The 24,561-nt window shown below is 46.1% G+C and overlaps 1 protein-coding gene across 5 annotated transcripts in view; it reads left to right on the plus strand.

Moving 5' to 3' along the window:
• Nucleotides 1–24,561, plus strand: part of TDRD12 (tudor domain containing 12) — a 79,570-nt gene that overhangs the window by 49,971 nt on the left and 5,038 nt on the right. For all 5 annotated transcript variants that reach the window (XM_078362108.1, XM_078362109.1, XM_078362111.1 and 2 more), the window contains 12 exons: nucleotides 1,536–1,727; nucleotides 1,981–2,109; nucleotides 3,093–3,210; nucleotides 4,090–4,223; nucleotides 4,352–4,572; nucleotides 8,547–8,646; nucleotides 11,037–11,224; nucleotides 12,115–12,325; nucleotides 14,555–14,647; nucleotides 16,236–16,408; nucleotides 18,795–18,863; nucleotides 21,569–21,678. In XM_078362108.1, coding sequence (XP_078218234.1) covers nucleotides 1,536–1,727; nucleotides 1,981–2,109; nucleotides 3,093–3,210; nucleotides 4,090–4,223; nucleotides 4,352–4,572; nucleotides 8,547–8,646; nucleotides 11,037–11,224; nucleotides 12,115–12,325; nucleotides 14,555–14,647; nucleotides 16,236–16,408; nucleotides 18,795–18,863; nucleotides 21,569–21,678 — 1,738 coding nt within the window. The remainder of the gene's footprint in view (nucleotides 1–1,535; nucleotides 1,728–1,980; nucleotides 2,110–3,092; nucleotides 3,211–4,089; nucleotides 4,224–4,351; nucleotides 4,573–8,546; nucleotides 8,647–11,036; nucleotides 11,225–12,114; nucleotides 12,326–14,554; nucleotides 14,648–16,235; nucleotides 16,409–18,794; nucleotides 18,864–21,568; nucleotides 21,679–24,561) is intronic.

Genomic DNA, 24,561 nt, shown 5'->3' on the forward strand with positions numbered 1-24,561 from the left:
TGATTTTGGACATTCGACATAATTTGTACATGTGTGTGGCTATGGAACATGAATTTTTTTTTAATTGCCCAACTTCCTGTTGATTCGTAAGAACATGAATGTTTTTTGCGCTTGTTTCCTTTAGGATGAATTCCTAGGAAGGGATTCACGGGTCAGAGGCTGTGAGCTCTTGTAAGGCTTTTCTTGGAAGCAGTGTCACACGATCACCAAGGGTGTGCACTTGGGAGTAATGATGGCCTCAGCTTTGAATCCAGGCTTTGTTACTGACTATGGGGTTATGCAGGGTTCCTGAACTCATCTGAAGTCTCAGGTTCTGATTTTCATAAAACTAGTATCATGGGCCGGGTGCGGTGGCTCACTCCTGTAATCCCAGCACTTTGGGAGGCCGAGGTGGGCGGATCATGAGGTCAAGAGATTGAGACCATCCTGGCCAACATGGTGAAACCCCGACTCTTCTAAAAATACAAAAATTAGGTGAGTGAAGTGGTGTACGCCTGTAGTCCCAGCTACTCGGGAGGCTGAGGCAAGAGAATCTCTTGAACCCAGGAGATGGAGGTTGCAGTGAGCTGAGATCTCGCCACTGCACTCCAGCCTGACAACAGAATGATACTCTGTCTAAAAAACAGCAACAACAACAACAACAACAACAAAAACTAGTGTCTAGGCATACTGCTCTGTGCAACGTCCTTTCTGAAAGCATGACCTGATGTGCACTCCCATCAGCCACATGCCAGGCTCTCCACACCCCTGCGAGAGCAGGCTTGGTCCGGCTTTCTCTTATAGTCTAGTTGGCCAACAGTGCGATCTTGTCAGCCTAATTTATATTTCATTGATTACGTTTTAAGTTTTCAGTTAATTCATACCGATCATTTGTCTCCACTCTGAGTTGCTTATTCATTTCCTTATTTTCTGTTGGGAGGATCATCTTTTACTGATCAGTTTTTAGAAGTTTTTATTCGAAAATGTTAATCTCTTATTAGTTTGTTATACATATTCACCAATATGTTGCTTGTGCTTTAAATTTTGTTTATAATGGAGATTGCAGGATATTTGTTGACTTTAAACTTAACATTTTCTCCTATTTAATTTTTGCCTTTTGTTGTTTTGTTTTTTATTTTTGAGATGGAGTTTCATTCTTGTAGCCCAGGCTGGAGTGCAATGGCGTGATCTTGGCTCACTGCAACCTCCACCTCCTGGGTTCAAGCTATTCTCTTTCCTCAGCCTCCCAAGTAGCTGGGATTGCAGGCATCTACCACCATGCCCAGCTAATGTTCGTATTTTTAGCAGAGATGGAGTTTTGGCATGTTGGCCAGGCTGGTTTCTAACTCCTGACTTCAGGTGATCCAACCGCCTTGGCCTCCAAAAGTGCTGGGATTATAGGCATGAGCCCCCATGCCCGACCCTTTCCTTTTGTTTCTAAAAGACTTTCTCCACTCTGAGAACAGAAAATATACAATCGCTTACATTTTATGTTCTGCCACACTAATTCTTACTCTTCTGAAGTAAAAATGAAATTAATCATACTATTTTTTCAGATGTTTGCTATATTAGATAACTTTAAAAAAAATATTGACGTTGAAGAAAGGGAATCTGCACCACATCAGATTGTTGCAGTTGGAGTTCATTGGAACAAACATATAGAACATCTCATCAAGGAGTTCATGAACGATCCCTACATTGTGATCACAGCCATGGAAGAGGCTGCTCTCTACGGCAACGTCCAGCAGGTAATTGTGTGTGCGTGTGTGTTGTTGGAGGGCTGATGAACACCAGCAACTTTTATTTCATAGCTTACTATTAAACAATTACAGCTTTGATTTTATATATAAATTATGAATGAAATACAATTATAGTTGAATATTTAATTTTCTATTGATTTCCTATACATTCTTTTCTATTAAAATCCCAACACCTATGGAAAGTGGATCTGGAGCACCTAGGGCATTAAAAAGTCACATTGCTTCTGTACTTCATTACCAGGTAGTCCATCTTTGCCTAGAATGTGAAAAAACCTCTACTTTACTCCAAGCTCTTGATTTCATTCCAAGTCAACCACAAAAGACCTTGATCTTCACCTGCTCTGTAGCTGAAACAGAAATAGTGTGTAAGGTGAGCCCATCCCCATATAAAAATGTTCTCTTTGTTTCAACCGGTTGACTCTCATGTCACCACAAAATTACTGGGGTAGTTGACTGTGTGGCAGGAAAGTACAGTTTTACAAATTTAACATCAATCAGAAGAGGCGGTGGGGTTGCTCACTGAGCATCGAGGCTGGAAGTCTGGCACTGGGGAGAAGCAGGTGGGTGGGCAGGGCCTTTCCCCTGCAGCGGCGTTCTCCAGGGCAGAACAGTTTCATCTTGTTGGACCGTTAAAAGTATCAATTTATAAACATGACAACATCTTCTGTACCCTCTGGTTAAGAAGATTGAGGTGGCTTATGCCTGAAATCCCAGCTCTTTGGGAGGCCGAGGTGGGAAGATTCCTTGAAGCCAGGAGTTCAAGACCAGCCTGGGCAACATTTTTCTACCAAAAAAAAAAAAAAAAAAATTGAGAAGATAACAGTAAAAGATACCATACAGCCAAAAAATCAAACAAATTGGTTAAAGATGTATTTTCAGTTTTATGTTGTACATATTAGTGCTAAAATGTAGAAGTGAAGCCAACTATCAAATACGAGAATTAGGAGAACATCTACCTTTCTGCAACAATGAGCTAGAAGGTATAGCTATATGGTACTCCAGTCAACAAGGACTTTCTATCTGATGTATATGTGTATATGCATATATGTACATAAATATATATACACACACACACATCACACACAGGTAGAGCTGTGCTATTTTAAAAGGAAGCAAAATTTTTAGCAAAATATTGCTTATTTCACTTGAGGAAGGTTTTAGACGTAAACTACTGAGTTTTGGAAATATATTTAAGTTTATAATCATCTCATTCATTCTTAAGAATTACAGGATCAGTGAGGTAGTGCCCTCACAGATAATTTAAAGTGCTTTACATTGACAATTACTGATGGAACAGTCGGCTTCCAGCCTATATCCTTGACTGCGACCTGGCTTCCTTGGTTTCATCTTTAGGTAGTAGAAAGCAGTTCAATATTTTGCTTGAAGATGCATAAAGAAGTGGTTTTTAACTTACAAAATGTTTTAGAACAATGGAAAAAGAAGTTAAGTTCTGGCTCTCATACTATATTAGGTAAGTGTTTTAATTTCTACTTCTATTTAGTGAAGGCTGAGCTACTAGGAATCCTGTCTTTAATTCATTTGTATATCTCATCTTCAGATTTCTCATTATTCCCCAGGTTTACTGACAGCTTATTAGCAATGTTAATATCAAAATGAAAATCTCCCTAAGATTTTGATGTTGAGGTGAATCTCTCAGGTCAGTGGGCAGCCACCATTAGTCTAGATATTCTCCCTAGACTTACAGTTTGAGGATCACTGTCATATATAAGGAGACATGTATATAGTCATCCATTATTGCTAAATTTAGTATTAGAAATATAAAAGTCAAAATGTGGAGCCAGGCGCAGTGGCTCACACCTGTAATCCCAGCACTTTGGGAAGCCAAGGTGGGTGGATCATGAGGTCAAGAGTTCAAGACTAGCCTGGCCAACATGGTGAAACCCCATCTCTAAAAAAATTCAAAAATTAGCTGGACGCAGTGGTGCACGCCTATAGTCCCAGCTACTTGAGAGGCTGAGGCAGGAGAATTGCTAGAACCCAGGAAGTAGAGGTTGCAGTGAGCCAAGATCACGCCACTGCACTCCAGCCTGGGCTACAGAGTGAGACGTCATCTGAAAAAGTAGAAAAGTCAAAATACATAGAATAAGTGGAAAACGTATGGGCTGCTTGGATTTGTAATAAGAGACAGTTTTCAGTCTAAAAAGGAGACCACTTTTCTCTGGATTTTAAGCACTGGCGTTTTGGGGAAAAAATAGGGGAGAAGTTTCTCTGCATCCAAAAAAGTAAAATGTGATACAGAAAGGCACTGCGGTGTGGCCGTGGGAACTGCCGGTTAAAGGAAGTGTGGTAACTTCAGCACATGTCACACTGTCGGACTCCCTCTCTGCAGCCCTCACGGATGACTGCGTCCCACTCTTGGCCATCACTGATGCCACATGTGTGGTTCACTTCAGCTTCCCTGCCTCGCCAAAAGTTTTTGGTGGACGCCTGTACTGCATGTCTGATCATTTTCACACTGAACAGGTTTGGTGAATTTTTATTCTCCCGTATTCCACTGGCATCTTCTGTGTCATGATAAACAGAGTCCACAGGGTGTCCTCATTCAGACTGGAATAGATGATCCACTTCCTTTATTCACCCCCGCTTTTCAGGGTTCTCCTGCAGAACAGGGAGATAAGAAAGGCAAATCTGTCTTGCTGCTGACAGAGAAAGATGCAAGCCACGCAGTGGGCATCCTGCGCTACTTGGAGCGAGCGGACGCCAAAGTCCCCGCAGAGCTGTACGAGTTCACCGCAGGAGTTCTGGAAGCCAAAGAAGTTAAGAAGGCCACAAGACCTCTTTGTCCATATCTGAAGGCTTTTGGTTTTTGCAAGTAAGCCAGTGATTTGTTTCATATTAAACTGAGGTGTAATCTGCAGTAAAGTGCACGGCTGTTACAGTGTGGTGAATTGTCATGTATCTGTAGAAGCCACCACCTGCTCCGAGGGAGCGGCCCTAGGGTTCCCTCACTCTCATCCCCACGTGGTGCCCTCCCCTCTGCAGGGCTGTCAGTGCTGATTAATCTTGCCTGGTTTTGAACTCCATAGGAACGGCATCGTGGTTTCTTGTTTTTCATGCCTGGCTTCTTTCTCTCATTCCCGTGTCTGTGACGTTGGTCTGTGTTGTTGTGTGTATCTGTGATTTGTTTTGTAGCTCAGTGTTCTGTTGTATGATTATCATAGTGCGTGTATACATTCTCCTGGGGATGAGCCTGTGAGTGGTTTCCACTAGCAGGCTATGATGCTTGAAGCTGCTAGGAACACTCTTGGTCGTGTCTTTTGTGGAAACGTGCACCCATTTCTCTTGGGTAGACGCTCTGGAGTAGAAGTGGCAGGTCGTGGGGTGGGCATGCATTTAACTCTTCCAAAGCGGCTGGCCATTTTCTGGTCTGGTCAGTGCTGTCCGAGAGGCTGAGTTGTCCCCCACCCTCACCAACGCTCACTCTTGGTGGAAGTGGAGTGCTGAACCATTGTGATGTTAATTTGTGTTTCTCTGATGATTAATGATGTTGAATATCTTTTCATAGGCGTGTGGGACAGTTGGCCATTCTCTTTTTGGGAAGTGCCTGTGGAGGTCTTTTGACCAGTTTTACATGGAATGCTTCTCTTTTCCTTCTTAGTTTGTCCGGGGAGTCGCTTATCTATACTCAACATCAGCCTTTGTGTGATGCGTCCTCCAAGCTATGGCTTGGATTTTCACTCTTATTTTTTTCAATTTTATTTATACTTTAATTGCTGGGGTACATGTGCAGAGCATGCAGATTTGTTACATAGGTGTACACGTGCCGTGGTGGTTTGCTGCATTCGTCACTCTGCTGATGAACAGTCATTTTTAATTTTGATGAAGTATTTTAAGGTTACTTTTCGTGTGCTTTTATATAGGAAATATTTGCCTATGTCAGCTGGATGTGGTGGCTCATGCCTGTAATCCCAGTACTTGGGAAGGCCGAGGTGGGCAGATCAGTTGAAGCCAGGAGTTTGAGACCAGCCTGGCCAACATGGTGAAACCCTGTCTCTACTAAAAATACAAAAATTAGCTGGGTATGGTGGCACAGGCCTGCAATCCCAGCTACTTAGGAGTCTAAGGCAGGAGAATCACTGGAACCTGGGAAGTGGAGGTTGTTGTGAACCAAGATTGCGCTACTGTACTTCAGCCTGGGCAGCAGAGTGAGAGAGTGTTCCACTGCACTCCAGCCTGGATGACAGAGAAAGATTCCATCTAAAAAATAATTGTCTGTTTCAAGGTCATGAGGGCATTCTTCTATACTTCTAGAAGCTCTGTAGTTTTAGCTTTCACAGCGACACTTATAATTCATATTAAATTAGTTTTAATGTATGACCAGGTATGGTGGCTCACACCTATAATCCCAGCACTTTGCGAGGCTGAAGTGGGAGGATCACTTGAGCTCAGGATTTCAAGACCAGCCTGGGCAACACAGGAAGACCCAGTCTCCTTAAAAAATATAAACAAATAAATTAGCCAGCTGTGGTGGCACATACTTGTATGAGCTACTCAGGAGCCTGGGGTAGGAGAACTGCTCCAGCCTTGGAAGTCGGGGATGCAGTGAGCCATGATTGTGCCACTGCACTCCAGCCTGGGTAAAAGAACAGGACCCTGTGTCCAAAAAAAAAAATTATATGTGTAATGTGAGATCTGGGTGCAAGGTTTGCTTTTTCCATATGGATGATGGTTTGCTCCAGCATCATTTATTTAAAGCATCATTCGGTTCTCACTGCATTAGTGTGTTTGCCATAAGCCAGGTGACGGTATATGTGGTCCATTTGTGGACTCAGTTCTGTTACAGTGGTCTGTTTGTCTAACTTTATACCAGTACTACCCTTTCTTAGAGCAAGTCTTGGGAGCTGGTATGAGCCTCCAGCTTTGGTCCTCTTCAGGGTTGTTTGGCTATTTTAAATCCATTGCATCTCTACATCCATTTTATTTTTTTGAGGTGGAGTCTTGCCCTGTCACCCAGGCTGGAGTGCAGTGGCACAATCTTGGTCCACTGCACCCTCCGTCTCCTGGGTTCAAATAATTCTCCTACCTCAACTTCCCAAGTAATTAGGAATACAGGTACCCACCACCATGCCCAGCTAATTTTTGTATTTTTAGTAGAGATGGGGTTTCACCATGTTGGCCAGGCTGGTCTTGACCTCCTGACCTCAAGTGGTCTACCTGCCTCAGCCTCCTAAAGTGCTGGGATTACAGGCGTGAGCCACTGCACCCAGCCTCCAGATACATTTTAGAATGAGCCTGTTCGTTTTTCCAGAAACCCTGAGGAACTTTGCTAGGGACTGCATTGATTGTGTTAATCAGCTTGCAGAGCAAGGTATCAGCTTGGGTACCTTGACAGTCAAGGGGTCCCTCTGCGTGATCTAGAGACAACACCACTGCTTGCTTGATACATAGACAGCTGAGGCTGGGGCATGGGTGTTTGATACATAGCTGCTGGATTGAATTGGAAGGTAACTGTTGACGTTAATGGTATTGAATTACGGTACATTAAATGTGTTACTAGCAGCATTTATATTTATATTTAAAGAATACCTACTTTTTTTTTTTTTTTTTTTTTTGAGAAAAATTCTGGCTCTATCACCCAGGCTGGAGTGCAGTGGAATGATCTCAGCTCACTGAAACCTCTACCTCCCAGGTTCAGGCAGTTATTGTGCCTCTCAGCCTCCCAAGTATCTGGGATCACAGGTGTGCACCACCACACCCAGCTAATTTTTATGTTTTTTAGCAGAGATCAGATTTGCCATGTTGGCCAAGCTGGTCTCAAACTCCACTCCAGCCTTGGAACAGAGTGAGACCAAACTAAAAAATTGCTAGAGAAATAATGCAGTATGGGCTCAAGCGATCTGCCTAACTTGACCTCCCATAGGCATGAACCACTGTCCCCAGCCAAACACTGACTGACTGACTTATTTATTCATTTATTTTATTTATTTGGAGACGGAGTCTTGGTCTGTCACCCAGGCTGAAGTACTGTGGCACCATCTTGGCTCACTGCAGCCTCCGCCTCCTGGGTTCAAGCATTTCTCCTATATCAGCCTTCCAAGTAGCTGGGACTACATGTAGTAGTAGGTACTACATGTAGGTAAATTTTTGTATTTTTAGTAGAGATGGGGTTTCACCATGTTGGCCAGGCTGGTCTTGAACTCCTGACCTCAGGTGATTTGCCTGTCTCGACCTCCCAAAGTGCTGGAATTACAGGCATGAGTCACTGTGCTCGGCCTCAAATACTGACTTTTAAAATGGCAATTTCAGCTATATCTCCATGTGGAAGTAGCATTGTATAGTTAAGGAACGACTTCTAGGTTAGAGGTCGATTGGCCTTGGTTGTGTATTGTGGCAGTGTATTTCTAATTCAGTCTTTATTTTGGAAGTGTATTTTGTTCATTTACATAAGGCATTTTAGAATGTCTAGAGAAATAGGGTGGCTGAGCTGGGAGGATCTCTTGAGCCCAGGAGTTAAGAGGCTATGGTGAGACATGATCGTGCCACTGTACTCCAGCCTGGGCAACAGGGAGACCAAACTCTTAAAAGAAAAAAAAAGTTTGCTAGAGAAATAATGAAATAACTCATTAAGTTTATTCAGTGTTCATTAAAATGTAGAATCCATTTCTACTTATTTATGTATTGTTAATGTCATCTGAAATATTTAATGTGGTTATTCAACTTTTAGGGTGTTTGGAACAAAAGTTCTCTGATTTAAGTTGAAGATTAATTTTCTGAAGAAAGCAGTAAAATTCACATTAACAGTTATTATTTATTTATGATTTTTAAATCTTGTCATTTTATTTTCAGAGACAAAAGGATCTGTCCTGACCGACACCGTATTAATCCAGAAATAGACATGCCAAGAAAACTGTCCAGCCAAGCCCTACCTTCATTTGGATACATTAAAGTAGGTTAAAGATCCTTGTGTCCTGTGATGAACCGTCATGTTAATGAACGTGTTTTATTTGTTAAGCAGGATCTTAGTCGATGAAATGATGCCTTTCAGTGATCAGTATTAAGATACCACCACCAATCTGACCAGAGGCACGTGTCCTTACAAGGCGCCTTATGTCAGGGCCCTGGCTTATTTATAAGCCGAGATCAAATTCAGCAATAGATAACAAATTAAGGATTTTTTTCAATTATATTTTCAGAAAAAATTGTTTCTGTTTGGGGGCTGTTAAAAATAATGCAGTGACCTGGTGCGGTGGCTCACACCTGTAATCTCATCATTATGGGAGACCAAGGCGGGCAGAACACTTGAGTCCAGGAGTTCAAGACCAGCCTGAGCAACATAGTGAGACCTTGTCTCTGCAGATTTTTGAAATAATAATGATGCAGTGATTACATGAATCTTTTCAAGACATTTATACTTTCTTTGAGGAAAATTCTGTAATAAGATGCATATAGAATTGCCAGGCTAAGAATTTTTAATTTTCTTTCGACTCTTTTTTTATTAATTTCTTCATTTCTTTTTGAGCATGCAGTTTCTCTCCTTTTCACCTGTTTCCTTAGGGCAGTATCTGTTTTGTTAGTTTTGTAGACTGCTGTAACTAACCACTGAGTTAGTGACTTAAAGCAACACACTCTTCTTCTGTCATGTTCCTGGATGCAGAGTCCAACATCAGGGTATCAGCAGGGCTGTGCCCCTCCACAGCCTCCAGATGGTGACCTGGCCTGCTCCTCGCCCAGCACCCTTGCGTCTCAGCCAGCAGCCACTGTCACTGTCTCTCCACCTGCATCTTTACATGACCTCCTCTTCTCTGTGCCCCTTATAAAGGACATTTCATTGGAGGGAGGGCCCACCTGGATCACCCAGAGCCCTTTCCCAGTCTGCAGGCTTCACTACATCTGCAAAGACCCTGTTTTCAAGTCAGGTCAAAGTCACAGTGGCCTTGGGGGTTAGAACATGGACATACCTTTTTTGGGAGAGCCACCATCCAACCCACCACAGTTTTCATTATTGAATTTTTAAAAAAATTTCTAAGTCTTTCCTGCGTTCTGTCACCTCATTTCTAAGTTGTTCTGATTCTGATCTGTTACTCTTTTATATACATATTGTTTTCTTACTTAACAAACTAAAAGCAGGTCTTCTTGAAATTGAAGGTTATAGTTTTGATCTGTTTTGTGGATGTATCTTTCCAACGGCTTTCATTGTCTCTAGGGGCTGTTCTGTTCTTATTCTCTTTTTAATTACTTTTATTTACATGTTATGTTTTATTATTTTATGATGACTTAATATTGGATTTGACCTTGTTACTTTGCTATTGTTTGTTTTTAGATAAAATATGTTTTCCTGACATTTTGGAGGAGGTGTGGGTCAGGGTAACTTTTCTGATTTCACAGAGTTCCCGTTTCTGTTGTTTTACATGCTGTGTAAAATAAATATGGTGACATAGTTATCTGGTTTTCTCTTCCTCATGCCTCTTGTTCCTGGAGAGATAGGGTGGAGATTTTTCAGGGGCTCCAGCCTTCACCCACTGTGGGGGCAGGCGAAGCCTTCTGGGCTCACTTGTTGCACTGGCTGAGCCCGTTTCCAGGGAGGGCTTCTCACCTCTTCTAGAGCTCTCTGTTCTCAGGTCTGTCGCTTTGTTTCCTCCTGCCCAGGCACAGAAACTGGTGCCTGTGGGTGTCACCAGCCTGACCCTCTCCCCCATCCTGCCAAGTGCGTACTTCTCACTCCCTCCTGGCATCCACTCTGGGCAGCCAGGGCTCCCTGCCTTCACACCGAGCGCCTGTGCCCTCTGCAGACTTTCCTCGCACATTGTTCCCCTGCCTACTCTAACCTGTGAAGGGCTGTCTTCTCCAGCACATGCAAGCTGTGGCCTCTCTGTCCACTTCTGGATTGCTGAGGGTCCCTGTAGGATGCAGTTTCATCCCTGTAACCCTGGAGGCTGGTATGCCATAGACTCTTGATAAAATGCATGTTGTTACCTGAAAAAAGATCAGAAGGTCTCAAAAGACAGAAGTGGTATTTTCAGAAGAATTTTTATAAAAGTACAGTTAGAAGGTAAACAAAGGAACACTTATACCTAATAATGAGGTTTTAAAATAATGAAACTTGCAAAAGAAAAAATCTTTCACTAGATTTAAAGTGAAACTAATTCTTTGTGACTATGGCATGAGGTATTGATCTTGCTTTGGTTTTCTGGCTAGCTTCCTAGTTTATTTCCAAATCTACATTACTAAGCTTTGGGTTCTTAGATTGGGTACTGATTTCTGCAGGTACAGGGAGTGTGTACATCTTCGGTTTAGACTAAGTTTGTTTCCTGGTCATGTTTACCGTATATGTTTCAGATAATACCCTTTTATATTTTGAATGCAACAAATTACTTTGGCCGTGTAATTGATAAACACATGGATCTGTATGCAACTCTCAGTGCTGAAATGAATGAGTATTTTAAGGATTCCAGTAATAAAACAACTGTGGAAAAGGTGGAGAAGTTTGGATTGTATGGAGTAGCAGAAAAAACACTTTTTCACAGGTAATGTATCTGTTTATTTCATCTGTAAAGTTTTGAAGCATGAGGTAACTAATGGTATTGAGTTCCGATTTCCACCTCTGTCATTTGACTCAGTGTGTTTTTGAGCTTGGTGACAGCAGGGTGTCCCTCCAGATGCCTGCTCCAGTTCTTCATGGGAAACTCTTTCCCAGGCTCCTGTGCCCAGTGACACTGTGACGTGTTGAGCCATCACTGCGTGTGACATACACATACATCTTTACCTCACTTAATTCTTGCCAAGTTCCTATCAAGTGGGCATCATGCCCATTTTACAGATATGAAAACTGAGCCTTGGTGATGTTATGAACATGGTGTAAGGTCAGCTCAATACCTGGCATAGTGTGTTCCAATCTGGTCAGTCTGAATCACGTTTGTACTGACTGCCCTTGAATCCACACCTGGTGCCACTTGGTGATAGCCTTGAATTCAGAAACTTGGAAACTTGATGGGTGACTTGGCTCATGCCTATAATCCCAGCACTCTGGGAGGCTGAGGTGAGTGGATTGCTTGAGTCCAGGAGGTTGCATTGAGCTATGATCATGACACTGCACTCCAGGCTCTTTGGCCTGGGCCACAGAGCAAGCAAGACCTTGTCTCTCCAAAAGATAAAATAAATAAACTTTGAAACTAATTTACTATGTTAATTTTTATTATGTAAAAGGATTTAGTCTATTCAAAAGTACTACATGTTTTCATACTTATGTACACTTTACTCCGCCACTTGAATTTCTGAAGGCCTTAGCTATCTATTTCTAGTATAGGGTACAATTATAGAGTTTCTTTTTGTATATTTTCCATTTCATGGTAATTCGAGGCAAAAGATGATCCTTTCTGGGATCTCTGTGTTGAACCAATGCCCCATTGCTCTCTAGGGTTCAGGTGCTGGAAGTGAGCCAGAAAGAAGACGCCTGGGCCCTGGATGAAGTCCTTGTAGAGTTCATTGACGAAGGTAGGACGAGGCTCATCACAAGGGACCAGCTACTGCATCTCCCAGAGCATTTCCATGCGCTGCCCCCGCAGGCTGTGGAGTTTATTGTCTGTAGGGTGAAACCTGCTGACAATGAAATGGAATGGAATCCAAAGGTGGGTTATTTTGGATTTTTATGTTTTGTTGACTTTTAGAATATATTTAACCGAGAATATACACAGAATCGAGGCCTGTCTGAATTTAGAGTATTGCATTCGGGCAGGGAAAGCACAGTCTGCTTAGATCCCTTCAGTGCGGGAACGTCCCAGGCGAGCCCTTGGAGAGGTGCCAGGAGGCCATGACACTGCTGCCCCCACTGTCCTTGCACTTATGATCACAGAACTGGTATAAGTAAGGATGACGGTAAAATGAATTGCTCATCAGCTTTGAAGTGAACATTCCAGGCTGGGTGCGATGGCTCATGCCTATAATCTCAGCACTTTGGGAGGCCGAGGGATGAGGATCCCTTGACCCAAGGAAGTCGAGGCCGCAGTGAGCTATGATCGTGTCACTGCATTCCAGCCTGGGTGACAGAGTGAGACCCTGTTTCTTTAAAAAAGAAAAAAAGTGAAAAAAGTGGACTCTCCAGCCAAAGAGGGGGCAGAGGCAATGGGCAGTCTCAGGAGAGGCCAGGTGATTCCCCTAGGGCAGGGACAATGGGCCAGGAAGAAGAGATGGAGGCCAGAAAGCTGCCAAAGGAAGGGTCATTTACTCTGGGCTTTGTGAGTTAACTAGAATGTCACCAAGTAGAACGGATGAGGCATCAAAAGCGAAGAGAACCACCAGTGCTGAGGCACAGAAGAGGGCACCATGTGGGCTCATGCGGCCGTCCAGGTGGGGTGGACCAACCCTTGCAGACCTGTGCTGAGGCATAGACACAGAGGGGCCCGTGTGGCTCATGCGCTGTCCAGGTGGGGTGGGAAGGCCCAGCCCTTGCAGCCAGGCAGAGACCTGCAGCAGTCCTGCCTGTCACTGGAGCATCAGTTGTGTTGATGAGTGCCCTGATTCTCCAAGGAAAGGTTACATTTTGCATAATTCGACAAATGGGACATGAAATACATCATTGCAATTGGTAAAGTAAAAACAGTGTGGGTTATGAGCAAGGTTAAACATTTTCCAGGAAATCAACAGGGGAATGTTTACACGTTACAGGATAAATACACAGCCTTACTGTCCTAAGAGTAGTAAAAGGAGCCTTATCACGAGGCAGTGGCGCTTTCTAATGACTGTCTGCTGTGCACCGAGTGCCCTGCTGGGCTCTGGGGATGTAGCTGTCAGCAGGAGGGTCACGGTCCTTTCCCCAAGAAACATCTGACCTGTAAAGATGACTGACCAAAAGTATTCCTTGAAGGAGCAGCCTTCTGTAGAAATGGAGAAAGGTTCTCCTGCATATGTTCTTCCAAATGACCTCACCGAGTACAAGGGGGATGGAAACGGGCAGCTCCGTCGTGCCCTGCTTTGTTCATGTTAAAATGTGCAGGAGAGGTTGCTCGGACAGGTCCGGCCTGTTGTGTTCCTCCTCAAGAGGAAACGGCCACGGCTAGACGTGGTGGCTCACCTGTAACCCAGTGCTTTCGGAGCCCAAAATGGGAGGATTGCTTGAGCCTAGGAATTCAAGACCAACCTGGGCAACATTGTGAGACCCCATTTCTACAAAAAAAATTTTTTTTAATTAGCCAACTTTGGTGGTGCTGCTAAAAATGAGCCAAGTGTGGTCTCGGCTACTGGGGAGGCTGAGGCAGGAGGATCGCAGGGGAGTTCTGCGATCGCAGGGGAGTTCAAGGCTATGGTGAGCTATGATTGTGCCACTGCACTCCAGCCTATGCGGTGCAGAGAGACCTTGTCCCAAAAAAAAGGAAGAAAACAGCCATTTGCTCAGGAATGGGTACATAAAGACCAGGCCCTCAGCTCCAGTGTCACTGGCTGCAAGGCAGCTCCATTGCAGTGACGGCCTCAGAGCAGGGGAACACCTTTCCCTTCACTCTCACTGAGCTTTCAGAGAAACAGGCATCTGTGCTTTACAGACAGATTGGCAGGTGATAGAGGAGATGGAGTACATACGTCCACAAGGAAAACCTACAGTGTTGTTGGGTCCTAGAGGCACAGAGCCCTGCCTCGAGCTCTGGGAACTCCCTAGTGAGAGGCCATGGGCAAGTTCCCTTCCGCAGCTGCCTCACTAAACTCTGCTGTTAGCCCTGTGCGCAAAAGGGGGTGATGACCTCGATGACCTCATAGCATTACTGTGAGGCTCAAATGAAATTCATGGAATATTTTGCAAACTGTGTGGCGAATACAAAATAAGTTATTTTTTAAAGCCTAACCTAAAATAACGTGCTTTTTTTCAGGTTACCAGGTACATTCATCATAAAATTGTTGGAAAACTGCATGATGCAAAGGTGATCCTGGCTTTGGGAAATACAATTTGGATTGATCCGATGGTAAGTATGCAGTTTTCTTAACAATAAATCCGTTTGAATGGGCCCCTAAAGTTATCCAGATTATTCTAACCCATCACTTGAATAACCGCTGCACAGAAGTGGTGACTTATTTAGGGTTTTATTAGGGAGAGGTGTTTTTCATGTTACTTGGGGCATGAATTGGCCTGTGGGTTTCGTTTTTGTTCAGGGGAGCATTTTACACTGTAACCCAGCACACATGTGCACCGTGTATGTGAGGCACACACATGAATTCGAACAAAGCTTCATGAGGACTCCACGCGACCTCCTCTGATGCTCACGGTTTCTGACTCGCTCATTCACCACACAATTACTGAGCGCCTGCCACGTGCCAGGAGCAGTGCTGGGCACTGGGGTTCCCTCTGTGAGCAATGCAGGTGATGCCCCATCCTGCAGAGGAGGTGGGGGGGAGGACACATGATAAGGACACGTGACTCACAGGCATCCATGTCTCTCCACGGCTGCTGGTACCACCCCTCCCTGCTTGTTCCCCACAAGCTCCCTTCTCAATTAAAAATTCTGCTATATTAGACTTCAAGCTTATTATGAATGCTTAGAAGATTTAAAGGAGTTAGTTTATCAAAACTGTTGCTGAAAGTTATTTTTATCAGGTTGGAAAATCTTCAACATGTTAAAAGGGCAGTTTGGATGTAAGATTTTCTCTCTAAGCAGAAAATGGTTTTCAGAAGAGAAAATATAGATTACAAATGCAGGTAAATGAGGAGATTTGAGCATCTTAGTTGGTGTTGTGATAGTATTGTGTTTACTTTTTGTTGGAGAGAAAAGCAGAAAATTTATTAAGCAGGGATTTAAAAGAGACCGAAGCAAAAAAGAAAACCCACCTGGCAGATGTGTCTATGCTGCAGCGCGTGTGGCAGTGCCCATGGTGTGCCAGAGGGAAACAGACCCATCTGATCCTGCTCCCATCCAGTTTGAGTGGAGAGAGGCTCCTCCACACATTTCCTGGTGGGCACACATTCCTGTGGTTCACCTAGGAAGAGAACTCAGCCAGGGCAGTCCTGGAGCACCCACCATTCTCACCATGGAAGGGATGCCCCCTCCTATGCCCACACCCCCAACAGGGCCAGTCTGTTGCAGATTTTTGTGTTTTCCTTAATTTTGTGTAAATGGAAATAGATGAGGATGTTTTGGTTGCAGAAGAAATGGCCCAGAACAGGATTCAGGGCCTTGGCGTAGGCCCTTCCCAAGCACAAGCAGATCCTGAGCCCTGGCAGGGAAAAGGGGTTGACAAGGAGTAAGAAAGATATCAGAAGTGTGAATCTGGCCGTGGCCTTACAGATTGGTCTTGACTATGGGTTTAGCCTAGATTTGCTCTTGCCCCCCTCCACTTGCCCATATTTCTGTGGCATGGGGTGAGGTGTGGACAATTCGGATGGAACCTCAGGTACGAACCAAACCAGATGCTGCAGTGGGAAGCCCTGCACGTCGTGGCAAGTGCTAAAGCATAGCCCACGTGGCAGGATGAGCCCGAGGCCCTGTGACGGTGTCTGTGCTTCAGTGAAAATTCACAATGACGCCTTCTGATGTTCTGTTTTTTCATTGATTCCAGGTGCACATTACAAACCTTTCCAATTTAAAAACCTCTGTCATTGATTATAATGTTCGAGCTGAAATTTTGTCCATGGGAATGGGCATTGATAATCCAGAACACGCAGAACAACTGAAAAAATTACGTGAAGGCGCTAAGATACCAGCTTTTGAAGAAAGCCTAAGCCAGACCCCGTAAGTGGATTTCTGTGTCCTTTTTGGAAGAGCTTTTGGAAGTAAAACTCACAAGTGTTAAGGACGTGTTTTATGAAAGTAGAAGAGTTGGCCAGGTGCGGTGGCTCACGCCTATAATCCCAGCACTTCGGGAGGCTGAGGTGGGTAGATCACAAGGTCAGGAGATCGAGACCAGCATGGCCAACATGATGAAACCCTGTCTCTACTAAAAATACAAAAATTAGCTGGGTGTGGTGGCGCATGCCTGTAATCCAAGCTACTTGGGAGGCTGAGGCAGGAGAATTGCTCAAACCTGGGAGGTGGAGGTTGCAGTGAGACGAGATCGCACCACTGCACTCCAACCTGGTGACAGAGCAAGACTCTGTCTCAAAAAAAAAAAAAAAAGTTTTTAATGAGTCTCCATACTCATCACTCAATTGTAGTAATGACCAAGCTTTTGGACATCTTGTTTTTATCTATACCCCATCCTACTCTTGCTTTTTTGGAGTATTATAAAGTGGATATCAAATATATTATTTCACCTGTATGTCTTACAGCAAGGATTGCTGTTAACTTTTTATTGGCAGACGGCACACATACAAAAAAGTGCACACATCAGATGTGCACGGTCAGATGTGTTGGGTTTTTCTGAGCATACCTGTGTAACCAGCCTGAATCAAGAAACAGAGCCTGCCTGAGAGCCTCCCCCTCCCTCCCAGGGACTCCTCCCCACCAAAAGGAGCCTTTCTCCTGACATGGAAACACCGAAATGGTTTTCCCTGGTTTTGTACTTTGTTTGAATGGAATTAGGCAGTATGCTTCCTCACCACGGTGAGTGACAGAAGCTAGGCTCGAAGGAGGCATTTCTCTAAATTCTCACAGCTACATCAGTGCCTTTGTATGAATATACCGTTATTTGTTTACCCGTTCTACTGTTAACCAGGGAAATTTCCAGTTTGAGGTACATTAAACATTATCGTACATGCCTTTTACAAATATATCCACTTACAAATGTATTTCTGAGGGAATGGGGAATGGGATTGCTGAGTCATACAGTTACTACCCAACAGTGTTCCAAAGTGGCTGTGCCAGCGTCTCCTCCCATGACAGGTGTTAGAGAGACTGTGACAGTCACTCTGTGGAGGGATCCTGGCAACTCCAAAGGGGGAAGGATCTGTATCAAGAATTCGTTCCAGACAGGAGAACGGCAGGCACCTGTTAGGAAAGTGAGCAAAAGCCCTGAGCAGCCACCTCAGGATGTCTAATTACCATATGAGGAGGTGCTGGAACCCCTGAGCCATCAGGGAGACGCAGATGAGAGCACAGGGAGTAACACCACTGCACGTCCAGCCCACCAGAAGGGGGAAATGAGAGAAGGAATGAAAAAGGCAGGGATGAGAGCAGCAGGGCTTCGGAAAACCTGACCAGAGCGCTGTTAGCACAGCTAGAAAGACTCAGTGACTTCTCCAATCCCATGTGTTTTATCGTGGCAAAATTCACATGACAACAGCTGCCATTTAAACTTTTTAAGTGTACAGTTCAATGGCACTTAGGACATTCTCAGTGTTGTGCAGCCATCATCACTATCTTACCATCCAGACAGAAACTCTGCCCTGAAATAGTAATTCCAGAGTCTGCCCCCGCCAGCCCTGCTCTCGTTTGTCTCTGTGAATCTGCCAATCCTGGGTACTTGAAGTGGAATCATCTGCTGTTTGCCTTTTGTACCTGGCTCGTCTCGGTGTAATGTGCTCAAGGTCCACCCCTGTTGCCGCCCGGGTCAGATTTCCTTCCCTTCGAAGCTCATCCTCCATGGCATGGATCACCACATTTCGCTTCTCCATTCATCTGCCTGTGCACGCCTGGGCTGCTGCCCCTCTTGACTGTGGCGGATGTGCTCCTGTGAACACAGATGTACAAACACCTGTTTGAACCCCTGCCTTCTCTTCTCTGGGATTGCTACTTGGAAGTGGAGCTGCTGGGTCCTGCGGGAATCCTGTGTGATTTTTGGGGAACTCCATCCAGTTTCCGCAGCAGCTGCCCCATTCATTGCACATTCTACCAGCCCCGCCGAGGCCTGCAATTCTCCACATCCTCTCCTGGGCCCCGCCTGGGGTTCAGACTCTGGGTCTCCTCAGGGCTCTTCCAGGCATGCCTCTGCACGCATGCGGCTTTCTAAATGGCCGGTACACATGACTGCTTTTGAACATCCTAATTCCCCAGTCTCTTGCTCTCTGCATCTTCGCCGGCCTGGCCCACACAGGCCTCTTGGGTCTGTAGGGCCTAGTAGCTTTAGAAGGAGGTCCCACTGCTTTTCCCCCTGCACTCCGAGCTCTGTCCTCCACTGTCCCCAAATGCTCCACAGATACCCATGATCATTTGCAAATAAAGTCTGCTTTGCTTCCTCCAGGCTGACGGTGACAGGAACCAGGCCTGCTCAAGACCAGGATTGTCCGTCCAAGCAGCAGGAGGGACACAGGTGAGTAAGAACACCACAGAGCTTCCTCCCAGGGTGCAGGTGTGGTTGAGAGCCAGTGAGGCACGGTCCACATGGATGCCGTGGAGGAGCCCCATGGGCTAGGGGAAAGTCTGGGTGGCGAGTTCCAGGAGCAGGGAGGAAGATGCCGGAGCAGAGCAGCACACAGGGACCCGGAGGTGCATGGGCCAGGAGAGGCTGGGCCAGGTCTTGCGAGGTCTCTGGTCACTGCAAGGAGTGAGCTCTCGTTCCCAGAGCCAGGAGCCATGAGGGGATTTTGAGCAGAGGAGTGATTTGAACAGAAGTTGGTCCTTGGCTGCTGTGTTGAGGGACTAAGGGAGGGGTAGGGGACAAAGACTGTGCCAGGAGCTTAGGACAGAAAGACGGAGGCTTGGACCAGGTGGCTTTGTGGAGGCGGAGAAGCTGCCAGCTTCTCATGGTGTTCTGCTGGAGCTGACGGGGCTCCAGGCAGGCTGCATCTGTGACAAGAGCACAGGCCTCATGGCAGGGCCTGGGAGCCCCAGAGGTGTGAGAGGAGGGGTCTAAGGGTGAGCCCTGGTGCCTCCACCGGGGAGTGTGGAAAAGGGGGGGGATGTTGTAGCTAGCAGGTGGAGGAAAGCCAGGAGAGGATGTCTGGAGGTGGGTGGTGAGGGATGCGTGTCCCGGGCAGGAGTGATGAGCTTGGCCCAGGTGCAGCTGCAGACCCAGCGAATGCGGACTGAGACTGACACCTGGGCTAGTGCCTGCGGGGTTCGTGGTTGCTAGTGATGTTGAAAGATTCCTGAGTCACAGCTGAAAGTAGGAGGGTTTAAAGAGAATGTGGGCTGGGCGCGGTGGCTCATGCCAGCAATCCCAGCACTTTGAGAGGCCGAGGCAGAAGAATCACTTGAGCTCAGGAGTTTGAGACCAGCCTGGGCAACATAGCAAGACCCTGTCTATGCTAAAATTATAAAAGTTAGCTGGGTTTGGTGGTGTGTGCCTGGAGTTCCAGCTCCTTGGGAGACTGAGGTGGGAAGATTGCTTGAGCCCAGGGTTAGGCTGTAGTGAGCTGTGATTGTGCCACTGCATTCCAGCTTGGGTGACAGCAAAACCTTGTCTCCAAAAAAACAAAAAAGGCAAAGATGAACACCTTATATGGTCTAAAGTTTTTAGTTTTTTTTTACCTTAATAAAAATGGGTACCTATCGGGTTAGGTTACAGGGTAATTTCCATCCACTTTCAAGAAACAAGACAAATTTTTCTATACTTTTAAGAAGCTCTTTTAGAAATGAAGAGGTCATTAAAGTTCAGTATATTTAACCAAAATAAGTTTAGTGGCTTATGGGAAGCACTGACTTTGAGCCCCAGCTCTGTGCTAAGGCTCTGCACGGCCCCTTTTTGCACTGTAGGTTTGTGGTTAGGAAGTGAGCTTACCATCCCCGTGATTGTGAACACAGAGCACATAGCAGTACAGGCACTGTGAGGTTTCACAGGGAGCCTACTAGGAGAGACCCCATCTTGGACAGCTCCTGGAGAACAGGGGATCCTGACAGGTAGAGAGGGAACTGGCGAGTGTCTCTCGGGCTGTGACTGGCAGATCTAGAAGCCATAGCACTTAGTGGTGGGCAGATGTAGGGGAGCGTGGTGCCTGGGGGACGCTGGTGCGGTGGGCAGTGACAGGTGGTTCCCATGCACAGCCCTCGGCAGAGGAGGAGAGGCTGAGGTGGGCTGTGGAGGTCCTAGCTTTTAAGGTTACTGAAAGTCTAAGCCTGGGGCTTAGGAAAGCAGCTGGGGAAGGCTCTTGGTTTGCTGCTGTTTGAGGAGAGTCAAAGCTTGGTGAGTGTGAGGAGGAAGGAAGAGGGTGGGTGACTGCACAGAGTCCGGGGAGGGGCAGTGACTAGGGACACTCACTGCCTGAATCTGGAAAGTGCCACGCCACAGGCTTGTTCCTGGCCAGAAGATGCGTGCGCCCTTCCTTCTCACAGCTCTGTGTGTGCACGCTCATTTAGGCTTGAATTGTCTCTTCATAAGATGTACAAAAACCAAGTCCCGTTGTGACCCACAAGGAAAGGAGCTGGCTGGCTGGGGAGCAGGAGTGAGAGGAGCTTTTCACTGTAAAGCCAAATTTGTCTTATTTTAAAATACCGAACTGCATGAATGTGGTTACCTGTTCAAAGAACCAAACGAGTAACACAATTTAAAAATTTTAAAATAAATAATCTAGCTAGTTATTAAGTAGGATAAAATATGGGGCAGCACGTTCCATGTATTTAAATGTGTGTTTCTGTGTGTTTTAGATAGAAGGATATAGAAGGCAATAATTTTTTTTTATGCAAAGAATATTTCCAGAAGTAGGCCCAAACTGGAAACAGGGGTGGTCTCTGGGAAGATGGCCCCAGAGACTGGGAAGGGGAAGCCGGAAACTGGCTTGTCACTTCTGTCCTGTTTGAAGTGGGCAGCAGTGAGTGTGCAAGGCAAACTACCCTGGCGAAGAGTGAAGGCCTTCCCTGGTCCTGTGTCAGTCACCGGGCCATGAGCTTGCCCGTCACCCTCATCGGAAGGCACAGAGCTGGCAGGCTGCCCGGGGCATCTTAAATGAGCCACAAGCTCTATGTGGGTCTGACTCCCCAGGGCCACAGGCACTTTGCAGTCATTTATTGCCTGCCTTCCTCTCCCACTTGGGGAGTTCCTGTAGAGAGCCAGGTGTGAACCCCACCTCTCCTGTCTAGGACACCTCCTGCAGCAGAAGACGCTGCTTGCCTGCAGAGCCTCCAGGCCGAGGACCTGGGTGCAGAAGGAGGGGCTGAGTCCAAGATGAGCTCAGAAAACCAGAAGCCTGGTAGGTACTTGCTATTCAAAAGATGGTTAAGTTCAAATCGTTAATGTCCGGAAATTTTCTAACGTTTAGACTTTCCACTTTGTGAGATGAAATGTAGAAAAGACGACATAAACTGATGTCACCTACTAACGCTTCTTATTTTTGACAGTTCAGCCTCCAGTGTTTTGTTTTTGTAGTTTGAGGTCTAACATCCATCCAGTGATGTGCACAGATGTTAAGTGAACAGCTCAGCTGTGTGTGTGTGTGTCCCCGTGAACCACACCCAGATGGAGCTATTGAACATTTCCAGGACCCCAGCAGTCTCCTGCCCAGAACCCTCCCCACTGACCATTCTGATTTCTGACCCCATTAGTTTGCTGAATTGGAAGCATAGAGAATACATTCTTTTATTGGAGATAGAGATGAGGTCTCACTGTGTTGCCCAGGCTGATTTTGAACTCTTGGCCTCAAGTGATCCTCTGCTTTAGCCTCCAAGAGTATTGGGATTATAGGCATAAGCCACAGTGCCCAGCCTATAATATATGTTCTTGTGGCTTCCTTCAATCAACATTATGTCTGTGAAATTAATCTGCATTATTACAAGTGTTGGCATTTTTCCCTAATTTTGGGAAGTATTTGCATATTGCATGGCTCTCTTCAGACTTTATGTCCAGGCTCACTTACTGCACGGCTTCAACAAAGAGGAGGAGCTGGCGTTGGAATAGAGTTGGCTGACCTCGGCCGGGCTAATCGCACAGACTTAGCAAAGATTTCTGACATGCATGAACTTGGCACTGAGTTAGGTGCCATAAAGAATAAAGATAATTAGCTGGGCATGGTGGCAGGCACCTGAAATCCCAGCTACTCAAAAGGCTGAGGTGGGAGGATCAGTTGAACCTGAGAGGCAGAGGTTGGAGTGAGCTGAGATCACACCACTGCACTGCAGCCTGGATGACACAGCGAGACTGTGTCTCACAAAACAAACAAACAGAATTGCTTGGGCGCGGTGGCTCACGCCTGTAATCCCAGCACTTTGGGGTGCTGAGTCAGGTGGATCACTTGAGGTCAGGAGTTCGAGACCAGCCTGGCCAACCTGTTAGAACCCCATCTCTACTAAAAACACAAAAAAATTAGCCAGGTATGGTGGTACACACCTGTAGTCCCAGCTACTTGGGAGGCTGAGGCAGGAGAATCGCTTGAACCTGAGGGGCGGAGGTTGCAGTGAGCCGAGATCACACCACTGCACTCTAGCCTGGGCAACAGGACAAGACTCCATCTCAAAAAAATAAAAAAGAAAATAAAAGACAAACGGGACAAAACCCAAACCCTTGCAGAAGGGGAAGTCAGTGAGGAAGAAGGAGAAGGAAAGGAGAGGTGAGACCGTTTGCCGTCACTGGAATTTATCTTCATGTGGCCTTTTAATTTTGATATTTGTTGTCTTTATGAAATGGGGTTAGGTCATTGCTCCCTGTCTTGACAAATCTTAGAAAATGCCTAGACGACATATATTGATAAACTCATCCCATAACTCAACAGAGTCCCCAACACTCCAGCACCGGGACCTCCAGCTTTCCACATCACAGATGTTCAGTGCTCCCCCTCTGGTCCCTCATTCCACTTCCCAGGAGGGCGGGATAAGATCCTTGGAGGGTAGACCCTGCACCGCTCCGCTCCCTTTGATAAACATCTGAGACAGTGAAGCCCACAGATGATGCAGCTGAGGTGCTGAGAGCCCCAGAGGGCAGTTCACTCCCCTACAGACTGATTCCTCATTGAAGATGGAGATTGAGGGAGGTGGCGGCTCTGTGACAGAAGCGTCTTGCCTGCCTGTGTGAGTCCCATGCATCTCTGGATATGTTTTGGAAATTGTTTCCTACAGAAATTATTCCAGCCATTTCCACACACAGCTTTTTAGTTTTTGGTGCAGGGAGAAGCGGGTGTTGAGACAGAGGTGGGTCATTTGGAAACACGGGTTTCGATGCATTTCACTGTTGCCGTGGTCCAAACCCAGGTATGTCCTTTCTTCATCACAGTCCCATTTATTGCTCTTGCTGGCAGTGACTGCGCTGGTGAGGTGAGAGGTGCAGATGAGGAGAAAGGGTCTTCCAGAGGCAAGTGGTACATGGGCACTGGATGTAGCTGTTAAAATGCGCACGCACCTTCTCTTCATAAAGATTGCCCCTGGATTCGGCCACAGTGGGGGCAGCTGGTTTTACTGTCTGGGATCTGCTGGAAAGGGTTTCTGAAGAGTTCTGGGAAACAGAGAAGTTGCAAGGCCAGCTGGTCAGAGGAACACAGTCATTGGGACAATTACCATTAAGAGGATTTTCCCAGAGCAGTGTTGATTCCACGGTAGCAGACTGGGATCCAGTAGACTGCAGAGGTGGAGCTGAAGCGGGTCTGCACTGCCGCAGGCCCTGCTACCGGCTGATGTGCGCTTTGCATAGAGCCTGGTGGGGCCCAAGGGAGATCAGGGTAGCCAGGTGGGTCCCCCAAACCGTAGCTCTTGGAGGACATGCAATCGTTAGTGAGCTTTGCTGGGAAGCTCTGGCTATTAAATGTCCACTGCAGCCACCAGGCACTCGGCCGCCTTCATGGAAGAGCCACTCTGACAGGGAACTCCCCAGCTCTCTGTCAGCTGCAAGAGACTTGTCTCTGGGATCCCTTTCAGGTTCGAGCAGTTGAAGGAAAATGCCATGCACTTTCTTCATGGCTCTTCTTGCCTCGGCTTCCCAGAGTTTCTGGTTTTGGATACTCACTGTCTCCCTGTGGCTAGAAAAGTGTGATGTGTCCATTGTGTCGCCACGAGCTGGTGAGTGGGCAAGGCCTGAGCTTCAGAGGTCCATCACAGTTAGGACAGCGTTTCCTCCGCAGCTTCTGCTGGCTCTGCAGCAGGTGGCTGGT

Source organism: Callithrix jacchus, chromosome 22 (assembly GCF_049354715.1).
Source record: "Callithrix jacchus isolate 240 chromosome 22, calJac240_pri, whole genome shotgun sequence".
Taxonomy (NCBI): domain Eukaryota; kingdom Metazoa; phylum Chordata; class Mammalia; order Primates; family Cebidae; genus Callithrix; species Callithrix jacchus.